At 47.0% G+C, this 16873-nt stretch overlaps 1 protein-coding gene across 1 annotated transcript; it reads left to right on the forward strand.

The window, feature by feature from the left end:
• The first annotated feature begins 741 nt into the window (after positions 1 to 741).
• Positions 742 to 9273, forward strand: LOC123160009 (putative F-box/LRR-repeat protein At3g18150). Its single transcript, XM_044577829.1, has 3 exons — positions 742 to 1474; positions 7671 to 7786; positions 8920 to 9273. The coding sequence occupies exons 1-3, from the start codon at positions 742 to 744 to the stop codon at positions 9271 to 9273; spliced, it is 1203 nt and encodes a 400-aa protein (XP_044433764.1).
• Positions 9274 to 16873: the final 7600 nt, after the last annotated feature.

A 16873-nucleotide genomic window follows, 5' to 3' on the forward strand; every position in this document is an offset into this window, starting at 1 on the left:
CCAATATTTTTCAAATTTTCATGAAATGTAAAAAAATTGTTCGTATAATTTTGTAAAAAAAATTGTACCATTGAAAAAGAATCCTGACATTTATAAAAAATGATGTTAAATAATATGTTTATGATATTTTTCGGAAATGTACAAAGTGTGTTTTAATAATGTTTATCATGCATTTAAAAAATTAACGTCCATTTGGCAAATATTGAACTTATGTTCAATAAATTTCCAACATAATTTTAAAAAAATATTCGACGGTTATACAAAAATCTTTTACTTGTATTAAAAAATTGTTCATCATGTATTTGTAAGAATAATAACAAGCATTTAAAAAACCAAAAAGAACACAAAAGGGTTAAGTTAAATAAATAAACCAAAAGAAATTTTTTTTTGAAATCCAATAGAGATAGCATAGAAAAAATAAAAAACCGTACAAAACATTTACAAAATCGGGTAAAAGGTTCCTACAAGTTATCCGGGTCCGTAAAAATTTCCCAAAACCACATTGTAGGGCCGACCCACTAAGACAAACGGTGTATGCGAGGCTTTCATTAATCTTGCAGTAGGCGAGATATAGCAGTGCTGGTAGAATTTTCTTGGGGGGGATTCGCATTGGGGGAGGATTCGTATCCTATTACGGCCTCTCGGCCCACCCCACCCCATCCTCATATTATACACAAGCCCGTGAGGCGTTTCTTCCTCCCTCTCCTGTGATTCAAGCTTCGGGCCTCCTCCCTCTCAACCATGGAGGAGCAGGAGGACGGCATCGGCCTCCTCCCGGATTGCCTTCTAGGCACCATCGTCTCCATGCTCCCGCCCAAGGCCGCCGCCCGCACCATGCTGCTCTCGCGCCGATGGCGACGCATCTGGCCGTCGCTGCCGCTAGACCTACAACGCAACGCCGATTCGGACGCTCCTTTTCTGACCGCCGAGTCCATCAACTCCGTCCTCTCCTCGCACCGCGGCCCCATCCGCCGCTTCTGCGTGACGACCCTCGACGGCGTCGGCACCTGCGCCTGGCTTCGAGCCCTGGCGGAGCGGCGCGTCGACGACACCCTCATCGTGCGGTGGGCGTGCAGGTTCCAGCACCCCGTGCCCCGCACCCTGCTGGGCAAGGCCGCGGTTTCCATACGCCATCTGGATCTCCACTGCTGCCGCCTCGGCCCTCCTAATGTCCTCCATTCTCCGGTGCCGACCTTGCCGAACCTCGACTATCTGTACCTGTCCGACGTGATCATCTCTGAGGCGGCGCTCCACCGCATGATCGAGGTCTGCCCTGTTCTCCGAGAGCTGCATCTCTTCATGATCCATGGACTCCACCGCGTTTGCTTCCGCTCCTGCACCCTTACCACCATGTCCATGAGCACGCCCTGTGTCCCTCTCGACGAGTTCTCCGTGAGAGACACGCCCGCCCTTCAAAGCATCACCTTCACGCACATTGATCTCTGGCGTATACCAAATTTTGCTGTTAATTTTGGTAAGCCAAGGGTAGCTTTTTTTAAAAAAAAGGGACTCCCCGGCCTCTGCATCAGGTAGATGCATACGGCCACTTAGATAAATAAAATAGGTTCAACAATGTCGAAAAGTCGTAAAAGAAAACAACGTCGAGTTCACATAAACCTCGACACGAAAACAAAAAAGTCATAAAGCCACAACCGGCTGGGAGAAATAAAGGTAGGAAAACTAATTGCCTACCCTATTACATGACCGCCATCCAAACCGGTTGAATATATCCCGCGCTACCATCTCCCACCGGATAGATCCAGTAACCAAACGCTCCCTGGCCTCCGTCGGAGTGAGTAGGGACCACATACGGATCAACGCCGTAGCACGGAATACAACCTGCAAAAAATGAATAGTAGTTATTCTGTTAAAAGCCAAATCATTTCTGCAGTTCCAAATTGCCCATAACAACGCACAAACTCCTACACGAATGTGTCTAGCTGTAACGGACTCTATCCCATCCAGCCACGTTCCAAATAACGACCCGACCGAACTCGGAGGACTAATGTTAAAAGCAATTTGCACTGAGCGCCACAAAATTCTTGCCAACGGGCACTCAAAGAATAGATGCTTAATGGTTTCATCCCGATCACAGAAACTACACCTAGTAGATCCTATCCAATTGCGCTTAACCAAGTTGTCCTTTGTTAGAATGACCTGTTTATGGACAAACCACATAAACACTTTGATTTTCAAAGGAACTTTGACTTGCCAAACATGTTTGGAGTTAGGAATGACACTCGAGTTAATAACATCGATGTACATCGATTTAACGGTAAATTGTCCAGACCTAGTAAGTTTCCAACACAACTGATCGGGCTGATGTTGTAGCTGAACCTCCATCAGTCTACGCACCAGATGAAGCCAAGCTTCCCATCTATTACCAACAAGCACCCTCCTAAACTGAATATTAAGGGGGGTGGCCTGCATAATCGTTGCCACAAGCGCATCACGGCGATGCACAATACGATACCGAGTTGGGTACTGTAATGCCAAAGGTGTCTCCCCAAGCCAAGTGTCCTCCCAGAAGCGAGTATCGTTACCATCGCCGACTATAAACTTAGTTCTATTAAAGAAGGCCGACTTAACTCTCATAAGCCCCTTCCAAAATGGCGAATTAGTTGGTCTCATTGTCACCTGTGACAAAGTTTTGGATTGCAGATACTTGTTACGAAGTATCTGTGCCCAAGTCGCATCAGTCCCAACTGATAACTTATCGAGCCACTTACTAAGCAGGCATCTATTCTTGACCTCAAGATTCTCGATACCCAACCCCCCCCCCCCCCCCGATCCTTGGGACGACAAATAATATCCCACTTGGCGAGTCTATACTTTCTCTTAAGATCATCACTCTGCCAAAAAAATCTTGACCGATAGAAGTCCAGCCTTTTCCTGACCCCAACTGGAACCTCAAAGAAAGATAGTAGGAACATCGGCAAACTTGTGAGCACCGAATTAATAAGAATTAACCGGCCTCCATAAGACAGAAGTTTGCCCTTCCAGCAACTAAGTTTCTTTTCGAACCGATCTTCGATACATTTCCACTCTCTGTTCGTGAGCTTACGATGATGAATGGGTATACCTAGGTAAGTAAAAGGTAAAGCCCCTAATTCACAACCAAACAATTGTCTATAAGCCTCTTGTTCCTCCTTGGCTCTACCAAAGCAGAACAACTCGCTTTTATGAAAGTTAATCTTTAAACTGGACAATTGTTCAAATAAACACAACACCAGCTTCATGTTTCTCGCTTTTGCCAGGTCATGCTCCATAAAGATGATTGTATCATCAGCGTACTGCAAAATGGATACACCCCCATCAACTAGGTTGGGCACCAAGCCACCTACCTGACCGGCGTTCTTTGCCCTGCCTATGAGAATGGCCAACATATCGACTACAATGTTGAACAATATAGGGGACATTGGATCTCCTTGCCTCAGGCCTTTGTGTGTCTGAAAATAATGACCTATATCATCATTTACTTTAATTCCAACACTACCTTTTTGCGTAAAGGATTCTACCTGGCGTCGCCAGGCCTCATCAAAACCCTTCATGCGTAAAGCCTGTTGAAGGAAAGGCCATTTGACTTTGTCATACGCTTTTTCGAAATCCACTTTCAAAACAACCCCATCCAGCTTTTTCGTATGGATTTCATGGAGCGTTTCATGTAGGACCACAACACCCTCAAGGATGTTCCTGTCCGGCATGAAGGCAGTTTGGGTAGGCTGCACAACAGCATGCGCGATCTGTGAGAGCCTATTGGTCCCGACCTTGGTGAAAATTTTGAAACTAACATTAAGAAGACAGATTGGCCTGAATTGCTCAATTCTCACAGCCTCTGTTTTCTTTGAAAGAAGGGTGATCGTTCCAAAATTTAGCTGAAAAAGATGAAGCTGCCCAGCAAACAGATCATTGAACAAAGGCAACAAATCACCTTTAATGATAAACCAGCATTTCTTATAAAACTCCGCTGGAAATCCATCTGGGCCCGGCGCTTTGTTAGTTTCCATCTGTGAAACGGCCTCAAATACCTCTTTCTCGGTAAAAGGAGCCGTCAGAACATCATTCTCCACAACTATGAGCTGAGGAACATCCTCAACCCTGGACTCATCCAGAGACACACAGTTATTTTCTGGAGGGCCAAACAACTGCTTATAGAACTCAGTAATGTACAATTTTAGGTTCTCCTGTCCTACAATTGTTCCCTCATCTTGCTCAAGCTGAAAGATCCTCTTCTTTCGATGCTTACCATTAGCAATCATGTGAAAAAATTCAGTGTTCGCGTCCCCCTGGACTACTCTCCGTACCTTGGCCCGCAATGCCCACTTCAACTCTTCTTCCCTAAGAAGTTCTTTCAGCCTCAATTCCGCGTCCCGCTTGGCTTGAAGCTCCGCGACTGGCAGGAGCGTGGTTTCTGCCTTTACATCTAGGGACTGAATAAGTGACAGAAGCCTTTCCTTTTCAACCTTATAAATCCCGCTAAGATGCTTAGCCCATCCACGCAGGACACTCCTCAAGTGCCTGATCTTATTCTGCCAGCGCTGAAGCGCAGTCTTTCCTCCTGAATCCTTAGCCCACTCTCTAGCCACAAGATCAAAGAAGCCTTCACGTTCAAACCAAGCCATCTCAAAGGAGAACACATTCTTGTTCCCCAAATGGGAGGGCTGACCAGAGTCCACAAAAAGCGGCGTGTGATCAGAAATACCACGGGATAAGGCCTGGACTGTTACTAGAGGAAACTTCTGTTCCCAATCGACACTAGCCAACACACGGTCCAACTTCTCGTACGTCGGATTTGGCAGCGCATTAGCCCAGGTGAATTTTCTGCCCGAGAGCTCAATTTCTCTCAGGTTCAAACTCTCAATGATAGTATTGAACATGAACAACCATCTGCCGTCGAAGTTATCATTGTTCTTATCCTCACGCCTTCTAATAATATTGAAATCACCCCCCACCAGGTACGGCAACTGCTCAGAACCACACATCCGAACTAGATCAGCCAAGAAATCAGGCTTGAGATCAGGCTGCGCAGCCCCATAAACCGCAACCAGAGCCCAGTTAAACCCATCTTCCTTCGACCGCACCCGGAACTTGACTGCAAAGTCTCCCATAACCACACTGCGAACCTCAAGCGTCTCGCACCTAACGCCGAGTAAGATTCCACCCGATCTCCCTCTCGGCGGCAAGCAATGCCAATCAAATTCAATACCCCCCGACAAAGAATTTGGAAACTGAGGCGCAAAATTATCTCTCCCCGTCTCCAATAGAGCGATAAAATCTAAGTGACGCTCGACAGACGCCTCAGCAAGAAACCTTCTTTTAGCCAAGTCTCTGAGACCTCTGCTATTCCAAAAGATTCCTTTCATAGTTCATCGTAAAAAAAATTTGCCGAACGCATCCTAGCACTCCTACACACTGCGGACAACGGGTATACCTTCCGTTTCCACTTGTGCTTTGGGATAGCTTGACTCTGTAACTGGTCCTCATACCCAGTGTCAGAGGGGCTTGCCAAGCCTATCTCAGTAGAGACATCCTCTACCCCCGCCTCATAACTAGAAGGCAAAAGATCCGCACACAAATTGTCAAGCACCCTGACCCCAAGCGCATCAACCTCCGAATCACACATGGGTTTAAGAGCTGCAATATTGCGAATCATCTCTAAGGCCCGCTCAGCCTCTAGGTCAAGTAGATCATTAATAGAATTAGAAATTTCAGTTTCATTACTACCAAGAGAAACCCCTAGTTGATTTGCATTATCAAGAATCTCATCATTTGAAAAATGCAAAATGGAATTGGAAAAATTGACTGACATACCAGTAGTGACCTCGACATCACGAAGCTTGGCCGCCCTCATGGCGCACCGTTGCTGGATGTCGTCCACATCGGGATGTGCCTGGAGACGGTCACTCACCCGGCGCCCCTCAGACAAGGGATCCTGGATCCCGCCAAACGCAATGACCTCCTCCCGAGAGATCGCGGATGGGGTACGGCCTCCTGCCTCACCCCAACCCGCCGTCCGAGCGACCTGCATGGGCCGCCCCACAGTCGCACCAGTAGGAGAACGGGACACCTGGCGCGCCCCACCAGCCGAGGCCATCACCGATGGTGGTGGAGCCATAGCCAGGACCGCCCGTCCTGGCTCCCCAACCTGCACCGGAGCCCACTCCCGAAGGCGAAACCGGCACCATCCGAGAAGAAGACGCCACGGGAGAAGAAGCATCCGAGTCCTCCTGACCCGGACCTCCTCCCAGCGAAGAAGACACGGGAGCCACCTGCCCCGCATCCCTGTCCTCAGCACAAAAAGAACCCGAGATCGCCTGGCCTATGTCTCCTCCCTGCACACGAGGCCCGGTAAGCTGCGGCGTCTCCTGAGGGGGAACCACACGCTGACCAGACGAGGGAGTGGCCACCTGCCGACTCACCTCCTCCGCCCCCCTGACCGCAAGTGATGAAACCCCGAGATCCCCAGAACCCGAGTCCACAACATCCAGAAAATCCAAAGCAGGCAAAGCGAGCTCAAAGGCCTCCTCGGACTCCACCCGATCGCTCCACAACCTCGGCGGTGTAGAAAAAGGTTCGAAGGACCCAAATCTCAACGACTTCGAAGGCACCGAGGAGGGCTGAGCAGCCCCATCCCCGGTCGTCGCGGTCTCGGACCCCGGCCCCATGGACAGCTGTCGACCAGAGTCCTCGGCCGGCGGTTCCTGAACTCCCGCGCCACCGTCACCCTCATGCATATCAACGTCAGACACGTGAGCCGGTGCAGACAACAGTCTCTCGTCCTCAAACCCAATAACCAGATTATAAATCCTGCCTCGATAAGCCCACTTAACCACTTCCGGCACATACTCAACATTCAGAATACTGACCAAAACCCGAGCAATCCCTTGAGCTCTGGTGAAAGACATGTCCACACGCTCAGGCTTCCCCACAAGAATGCCCAAACTGGCCACAACCCGAGCATCCTGCAGTGGGGAGGAAGGTGCCCCGGAAAAGCGTAGCCACGCTTGCGTAAGCGGTATGCCCTGAGGCTCAACAAGCTTCCACTCCTGAAACTCAAGGATACCATCAGTACCCGGGACCTTACACATCCCAAAACTCAGCAACCTCTGCAGATCCTCCACAGACGGGCACTCGACCCTGAACATCTTATCAGCAAGACCGACAAGGTCCCACTGGAAATCCCCAGGAGCCAGCTCTCGAAGCCTCTGCACTATCTGTGCCTCAGACACCTCCCCTCTGGTGACCTTGACAATCCCCGTGGTCTTACTCGGAGACTCGTCAGACACCTCGTGCTCAGTCGGAGACTCGAAAAAAGTGAGCTCAGCACAGTATACTCCATACATCTTAAGTGAAGGTGCCTGATCGCGCAGTAACGGACATTCCCCAGATTCATGTGCCAGCGTACCACAGGTATCACACAAACGTGCCACACACTCCGCAATGAAGCTGCATCAAGTAGAAACAAAAAAGGATTTAGATATCTATGTTTGGCTGCTAAAATTGATAAGCCAACATAAAACACGTTTGGACTTGACTGAATTATCACTAATTGATCAGTCACTACAAAGTTACAAGTGCTAATATAACAAATAATTAGTGCATACCTTATTAGAAAAAGTAGTAAGGCTGGGCGAGCCCAAGCTCGGCAGCTTAAGCACAAACTCTGGAAGCCTTGCCCTTTGTAACCTCTCTCGTTTTTGGTATGAAATTCACAAACGGTGAAGAGCTGACCAAAGCTATACACCTCTTAACCTTATTCACATGTTTGCAACGTCTCGAGATATTGGTAACTATGCTGCATGCTTTGCTTTCTATTTGATTATTTTACTTCATTTGCAATTTAAGTTCCCTATGCAACTTAAACTGTGTTATATATATGGGTTTTTTTAACCTTCAAGTAAAGTTTTTACAAACTTACTTTTTTTTTGAAAATTTACAAACTTACTTTTTAATGTATCCATTATAGGCATATGTTTATTTTAAATTTTTGAAATTTATGTTTTAACTTGTATCCAATGATCAATAGTTCTAAATTTTGCACCAGAGTCTTAATTTTCCGTTAGCTTTCCTTTTCAGTGTCGACCATTGTATTCATCAGCTTCGCACAGAGAAGCTTAAAGAAAACTATCAACTGACATTTTTCGATAGATATAGAGATTGGAAGGTTTTAAGAAAATTCATTTGATATTCTTCTCATTGATTGCATTCAAATTGCTTCATAATGGATGCTTCTTGTTTTACACACACATACATGACTCAATGGTTAATGGAGAACTAGCAAGGAGTTAGGCCACTGGCTTACAAGACAATCAAAAGGATGTTGATGTCTCGGGGCTGTTGCATGGTTCACAATTAAAAAGATAGCCAAAATAGAATGACAGATCATGTGGCTAGAGTTGAAGAATCTTAAGAGAGGATATTAGGTCCTTTGTAATATTTGAAGTGAGACAATATTTGGAATTTTAAAAATATGATAGACATTAGTAAGTTGACTACACAAGGTTTGTTATTGCATTGGAATTACAATTTGGTTGCTCATGTTCAGTGTGATACATAACTAGAGGAATTGGTTGGGTACATAAACTAGTACCAAGAGCATGATTTTGACATGTAGCTCATTTCTGTTGTCATTGTTTGTAATTTTTACATGAGTGCTGGTCTCCCATGAAAGTAGAGTGTGTGTATTTTTATATTAGGCTCCACATATGAGTAAAATTACATTGTTTTATTTATGTCATCTCAAGTATTATTAGTACACATTGGGTAGGAGTGCATTTCTTTATTTGTGAAGGTTGTTCATTCTACATATGAACTCACCACTAGCTTCAACATTTATAAGAATGATGATGAAAGGCAATCATTTTTATTACCTCTACATTAACAAGTGCCAACTCTGTTACAATTTTCTGTTTATGACAGTGCTTCTACTTCGGTCCAAATAATGAAGCTGGTTGTGGAGATTGGAAACCGGCATCCGAGATGGTCATCTGGCAAAGTAAGCATCTAACGCATGTGCGACTGAGCGGATATTCTGGTACGGTCGGGGAGGTAGATTTTGCAAGGTATCTTATGGTTAGAACGCAATCTCTAAGGGCCATGGATATCAGTCATTCCGTTGATTGGACCCCAAAGGATATCAGCCGCCAAACTGAGTTGATATGCCTGCAAGGGAAGGCCTCGCCATTGGCTGAGCTGTTTTTCACTAGGAGCGCCCAGCCAGATGACGTGCGAAGGAAAGTAGCTAGATATCTTCATACATTGCCCATGCTTTGACGAAATGTACACTCCCTTGGGTTTGTGCTTGTATTTTTCTTGTGATCACAGTGTTATTATAACTTGCTACTCTTTTCTAAGAACGGTTTTCATATGTGTTAACGGATTGGAAAACGCTTGGGGCCGGGGCGCCAGCCTAACGCTCGGCCGGACGCTCCCGCACACGCGCCTCTGATTGGTCGCGAGCCACGCTGGAAAGAGCCACGTCTGCTCCCCCATCCACCACGTATCCACCTTATCTTCTCCTTGTCTTTTTTCCCCTCTCCCAAATCTCTCTCCTCCTCCTCACACCTGACGCCGCTCCTTGCTATGGACGACATGGCCGCCCTCCTCCTCCTCCAAGCCGGCCGCCCCTCCTCTTCCGATTCCAGCTGCCGCGAGCACGACACCGTCCGCCAATCGCTTGCGGCAAGCCGCTGCCACATGCTTCGTCACCTGCGGCCTGCGAGCTACATCCATGGTGACCGCGGTGACCACGCCCGCTAGATGCTGGAACCGCTGTTGCTAGATGCTGGAACCGGCAGATTTTTTTGCTACTACAGGAGGTGACCATGGTGACCACGCCTGCCAAATGTTGCAAGCGCTCTCGCTAGATGCTGGAACCGGCAGAATTTTATGCTACTACGGGCGGTGACCGTAGTCACCGGCAATCGGCGGAGCTAGAACCAGAGAAAGCGAGATGCTACGACGGACCTGTTGTGGAGCTGCAACCCACAACACCATTTGTTACAACCGTTGTCCATTTTTGCTGGAACCAGAGAAATCGACGGGGTTGCGTCAGGCGATGGTGGAAGCTGCTACATGCGGCGGAATGCTACGAACGGCGTGTTGCGAAGCTACAACCCACAACATCATTTGTTACAACCATCATCTGTTTTTGCTGGAACCAGAGAAGACCGAGGCTATGAAACATTGCACAATGAGCTTCAACCAGCGACTTGAAATGCTACAAGCGGCAAATTTGTTTGCTGGAAACATATATAGTGATTTTTTGCGAGTTACTTCATCGTCTCCATCGGTCCATCGACTGCGGAGCTAAGCTGCAAGCAGGGGACGATGGCGTGTTGGGAAACATAGCATGCAATTTCAAAAAAATTCGTACGCTCACGCAAGATCTATCTAGGAGATGCATAGCAACGAGAGGGGGAGAGTGTGTCCACGTACCCTCGTAGACCGAAAGCGAAAGCGTTTGACAACGCGGTTGATGTGGTCGAACTTCTTCTCGTTCCGACCCATCAAGCCCCGAACGTACGGCACCTCCGAGTTCTGCACACGTTCAGCTCGATGACGTCCCTCGAACTCTTGATCCAGCAAAGTGTCGAGGGAGATTTCCGTCAGCACGTTGGCGTGGTGACGGTGATGGTGAAGTGATCCTCGCAGGGCTTCGCCTAAGCACTACGTGAATATGACCGGAGGCGTAAACTGTGGAGGGGGGCGCCGCACACGGCTAACAATCGTTGGTGTGCTCTAGGCGCCCCCTCCCCACGTATATAAAGGAGGGAGGGGAGGGAGCCAGCTGTAGGCGCGCCCAAGTAGGAGGAATCCTACTTGGGCTCCTAGTTGGATTCGCCCACCTCCCCCCCTTTCCTTTTATCGGAGGGGGAAAGAGGGAGGAGAGAGAAGGGGAGGAGGAAAGAGGGGGGCGCCACCCCCTTCCCTAATCCTATTCGGCATCCTTCGTTGGGGGCGCGCCACCCCTTTGTGGGCTGGTGTGCTCCCTCCTAAGGCCCATATGGCCCATATCTTCCCCCGGGGGTTCCGGTAACCCCCCCCCCCCCCGGTACTCCGATATGTACCACTACGGGAAACATGAGATTTGCCGTCAGTACTGTTCTTTGCCGTCAGCATTTCGTCGGGCCAGACGGCAAAGACAAATTTTGCCGACAGCAGCTGACGTCAAAGAACAACTGACGGCAAATACATACTTTGCCATCTCTAAAAAAACCACAGACGGCAAAGACTCTTTGCCGTCTCGGACTTTTATAAATGAAATCGCAGACGGCAAAGTCTTTGCTGTCTGCAATTTCGTTTACAGACGGCAAAGAGAGCTCTTTGCCGTCTGTAAAAAAAAATCGCAGACGGCAAAGAGAAAACACAGCACGCGGATCGATGACATGGCGTGATCTGCGCCGCCCGCACCCGCCTATGTCTCTGACCAGTCACCACGCGCGCCCCAACCACCCATCCCATCTCTCTCTCTCTCTCTCTCTCTCTCTTATCCCCAAGCCCCACCACGACCCACCCTCCCTCGATCCCTTCTCTACCGCACGACCCCCACCCCCCGCCCGGTCCAGGCCTCCTCCTCGTCCCCTGCTCCTCAACTACCGCCGGTCGATCCCGCACGTCGCCTGAGCCGAGGCCGGTGCGGGATCCTCCTCCACCTCCCCTGCTCGTCAACCCCCGCTGCTCGACCCGGCCTCGCCGTTGCCTGAGCCGGAGGCCGCTGCGGGATCCTCTTCCTCCTCCCCGCCCGTGACCCGGCGCCTCCTCCTCCTCCCTTGCTCGTCAACTGCAGCTGGCCGACCCTGCCTCGCCGGTGCGGGATCCTCCTCCCCGCCTGCGACCCTGCGCCTCCTACCCTGCTCGTCAACGGCCGCCGCCCTGCGACACGGCGGCGCCGTTGCCAAGAGCTCGCCGGAGCTCCTCTTCAGCACAACCTCCCGCCTGGTCGACCCCGCCTCGCCGCTGCCTAAGCTGGAGGCCGCAGAGGGATCCTCCTCCTCCCCGTCCGTGACCCCACACCTCCTCCCGATCCAGGGGATCTATGGCGCCATGGTCAACTCCGCCCGAAGACCACCCTTCGCCTCCTCGAGCTCGACGCCCGCTCTCGGATCTCGACGCTGGCAAGGGCCAGCTCATCCGTTTTGTAATAGTTTTTTTGTGCTGTTTCGTTCGTTCGTTCGTCCGTCACACCACGGCCAGTTCGTCCGTTTTGTAAATGGAGAATATTATATTGTGTAACTATACTGTGATGATGGATATATATAGTATGTAAAGAGAGCACTTTTGTCTCGTGAAAATCTGTTCGTTCATCATAGCTGTGAAAGATTTTCCCTACGCCTTCGGCCATCTACGGCTTCTACACCTGTACTGTTGTTTCATTTTTTAAATAAAAATATTTGCTTTGCCGTGTGGGTATATGAGGATGACGGCAAAGACATAGCCTAGCTAACGGCAAAGTACTTGACGCCGTCCGTTAGCGCGACCGCTCCGTGTGTTGGCATATTTTTGCCGTCTGGCTAGTCCGCTCACGGTAAACTCTATTGACTAACGACAATCTTTTTGCCGTCATCCCGACAAACAGCAGACGGCAAAGTATTTTTTGCCGACTTATCTTTGCCGTCTGACTTTGCCGTCTCCAGACGGCAAAGTCTTTGCCGTCTGGAATTAGGTCTTTGCCGTCTGTGATCCACAGACGGCAAATTATCTGTTTCCTGTAGTGTACCCGATACATTCCGGAACACTTCTGGTGTCCGAATACTATCATCCAATATATCAATCTTTACCCTCTCGACCATTTTGAGACTCCTCGTCATGTCCGTGATCTCATCCGGGACTCTGAACAACATTCGGTCACCAAATCACATAACTCATATAATACAAATCGTCATCGAGCGTTAAGCGTGCGGACCCTATGGGTTCGAGAACTATGTAGACATGACCGAGACTCCTCTTCGATCAATAACCAATAGCGGAACCTGGATGCTCATATTGGTTCCCACATATTCTACGAAGATTTTTGTCGATCGAACCGTTATGACAACATACGTTATTCCCTTTGTCATCGGTATGTTACTTGCCCGAGATTCGATCGGCGGTATCTTCATACCTAGTTCAATCTCGTTACCGGCAAGTCTCTTTACTCGTTTCGTAAAGCATCATCCCGCAACTAACTCATTAGTCACATTGCTTGCAAGGCTTATAATGATGTGCATTACCGAGAGGGCCCAGAGATACCTCTCCGATACTCGGAGTGACAAATCTTAATCTTGATCTATGCCAACCCAACAAACACCTTCGGAGATACCTGTAGAGCATATTTATAATCACCCAGTTACGTTGTGACGTTTGATAGCACACAAGGTATTCCTCCGGTATCCGGGAGTTGCATAATCTCATAGTCAAAGGAATATGTATAAGTCATGCAGAAAGCAATAGCAATAAAACTGAAGGATCATTATGCTAAGCTAACGGATGGGTCTTGTCCATCACATCATTCTTCTAATGATGTGATCCCGTTCATCAAATGACAACACATGTCTATGGTTAGGAAACTTAACAATCTTTGATTAACGATCTAGTCTAGTAGAGGCTTACTAGGGACATAGTGTTTTATCTATGTATTCACACATGTATCAAGTTTCCGGTTAATACAATTCTAGCATGTAATAAACATTTATCATGATATAAGGAAATATAAATAACAACTTTATTATTGCCTCTAGGGCATATTTCCTTCAGTCTCCCACTTGCACTAGAGTCAATAATCTAGATTACAAAGTAATGATTCTAACACCCATGGAGTCTTGGTGTTGATCATGTTTTGCTCGTGGAAGAGGTTTAGTCATCGTGTCTGCCACATTCAGATCTGTATGTATTTTGCAAATCTCTATGTCTCCCTCCTTGACTTGATCACGGATGGAGTTGAAGCGTCTCTTGATGTGTTTGGTTCTTTTGTGAAATCTGGATTCCTTCGCCAAGGCAATTGATCCAGTATTGTCACAAAAGATTTTCATTGGACCCGATGCACTAGGTATTACACCTAGATCGGATATGAACTCCTTCATCCAGACTCCTTCATTTGCTGCTTCCGAAGCAGGTATGTACTCTGCTTCACACGTAGATCCCGCCACGACGCTTTGCTTGGAACTGCACCAACTGACAGCTCCACCATTCAATATAAATACGTATCTGGTTTGTGACTTAGAGTCATCCGGATCAGTATCAAAGCTAGCATCGACATAACCATTTACGATGAGCTCTTTGTCACCTCCATAAACGAGAAACATATCCTTAGTCCTTTTTAGGTACTTCAGGATGTTCTTGACCACTGTCCAGTGATCCACTCCTGGATTACTTTGGTACCTCCCTGCTAGACTTATAGCAAGGCACACATCAGGGCTAGTACACAGCATAGCATACATGATAAAACCTATGGCTGAGGCATAGGGAATGACTTTCATTTTCTCTCTATCTTCTGTAGTGGTCAGGCATTGAGGCTAACTCAACTTCACACCTTGTAACACAGGCAAGAACCCTTTCTTTGACTGATCCATTTTGAACTTCTTCAAAAATTTATCAAGGTATGTGATTTGTGAAAGTCCAATTAAGCGTCTTGATCTATCTCTATAGATCTTGATGCCCAATATATAAGCAGCTTCGCCGAGGTCTTTCATTGAAAAACTTTTATTCAAGTATCCTTTTATTCTATCTAGAAATTCTATATCATTTCCAATCAACAATATGCCATCCACATATAATATTAGAAATGCTACAGAGCTCCCACTCACTTTATTGTAAATACAGGCTTCTCCAAAAGTCTGTATAAACCATATGCTTTGATCACCTCATCAAAGCGTATATTCCAACTCCAAGATGCTTGCACCAGTCCATAAATGGATCGCTGGAGCTTGCACACTTTGTTAGCACCTTTAGGATCGATAAAACCTTCTGGTTGCATCATATAGAACTCTTCTTTAAGAAATCCATTAAGGAATGCAGTTTTGATGTCCACTTGCCAGATTTCATAATCATAAAATGTGACAATTGCTCACATGATTCGGACAGACTTAGGCATCGCTACGGGTGAGAAGGTCTCATCGTAGTCAACTCCTTGAACTTGCCGAAAACCTTTCGTGACAAGTCGAGCTTTGTAGACAGTAACATTACCATTAGCGTCAGTCTTCTTATTGAAGACCATTTATTCTCTATGGCTTGCCTATCATCGGGCAAGTCAACCAAAGTCCATACTTTGTTCTCATACATGCATCCCATCTCAGACTTCATGGCCTCAAGCCATTTTGCAGAATCTGGACTCATGATCGCTTCCTCATAGTTTGTAGGTTCATCATGGTCTAGTAACATGACCTCCAAAACAGGATTACCGTACCACTCTGGTGCGGAACGTGCTCTGGTTGACCTACGAGGTTCGGTAGTAACTTGACCCGAAGTTTCATGATCATTATCATTAGCTTCCTCACTAGTTGGTGTAGGCATCACGGGAACGATTTTCTGTGATGAGCTACTTTCCAATTCGAGAGAAGGTACAATTACCTCATCAAGTTCTACTTTCCTCCCACTCACTTCTTTTGAGAGAAGCTCCTTCTCTAGAAAGGATCCATTCTTAGCAACAAAGATCTTGCCTTCAGATCTGTGATAGAAGGTGTACCCAACAGTCTCTTTTGGGTATCCTATGAAGACGCACTTCTCCGATTTGGGTTCGAGCTTATCAAGCTGAAGCTTTCTCACATAAGCATTGCAACCCCAAACTTTAAGAAACGACAGCTTAGGTTTCTTGCCAAACCACAGTTCATACGGTGTCGTCTTAACGGATTTAGACGGTGCCCTATTTAAAGTGAATGCAGTTGTCTCTAATGCATAACCCCAAAATGATAGTGGTAAATCGGTAAGAGAGATCATAGATCGCACCATATCTAATAAAGTACGGTTACGACGTTCGGACACACGATTACGCTGTGGTGTTTCAGGTGGCGTGAGTTGTGAAACTATTCCACATTGTTTTAAATGAAGGCCAAACTCGTAACTCAAATATTCGCCTCCGCGATCAGATCGTAGAAACTTTATTTTCTTGTTATGATGATTCTCCACTTCACTCTGAAATTCTCTGAACTTTTCAAATGTTTCAGACTTGTGTTTCATTAAGTAGATATACCCATATCTGCTCAAATCATCTGTGAAGGTCAGAAAATAACGATACCCGCCGCGAGCCTCAACACTCATTGGACCGCATACATCGGTATGTATTATTTCCAATAAGTTAGTAGCTCGCTCCATTGTTCCGGTGAACGGAGTTTTAGTCATCTTGCCCATGAGGCATGGTTCGCAAGTATCAAATGATTCATAATCAAGTGATTCCAAAAGTCCATCGACATGGAGTTTCTTCATGCGCTTTACACCAATATGACCTAAATGGCGTGCCACAAATATGTTGCACTATCATTATCAACTTTGCATCTTTTGGCATCAATATTATGAATATGTATATCGCCACCATCGAGATTCAACAAAAATAGACCACTCCTCAAGGGTGCATGACCATAAAAGATATTACTCATATAAATAGAACCACCATTATTCTCTGATTTAAATGAATAACCGTCTCGCATTAAACAAGATCCAGATATAATGTTCATGCTCAACGCTGGCACCAAATAACAATTATTCAGGACTAAAAATAATCCCGAAGGTAGATGTAGAGGTAGCGTGCCGACAGCGATCACATCGACCTTGGAACCATTCCCGACGCGCATCGTCACCTCGTGCTTAGCCAATCTCCGTTTAATCCGTAGTCCCTGTTTCGAGTTACAAATATGAGCAACTGAACCGGTATCAAATACCCAGGCACTACTACGAGCATTAG

This window comes from Triticum aestivum, chromosome 1D (assembly GCF_018294505.1).
Source record: "Triticum aestivum cultivar Chinese Spring chromosome 1D, IWGSC CS RefSeq v2.1, whole genome shotgun sequence".
NCBI classification, from domain to species: domain Eukaryota; kingdom Viridiplantae; phylum Streptophyta; class Magnoliopsida; order Poales; family Poaceae; genus Triticum; species Triticum aestivum.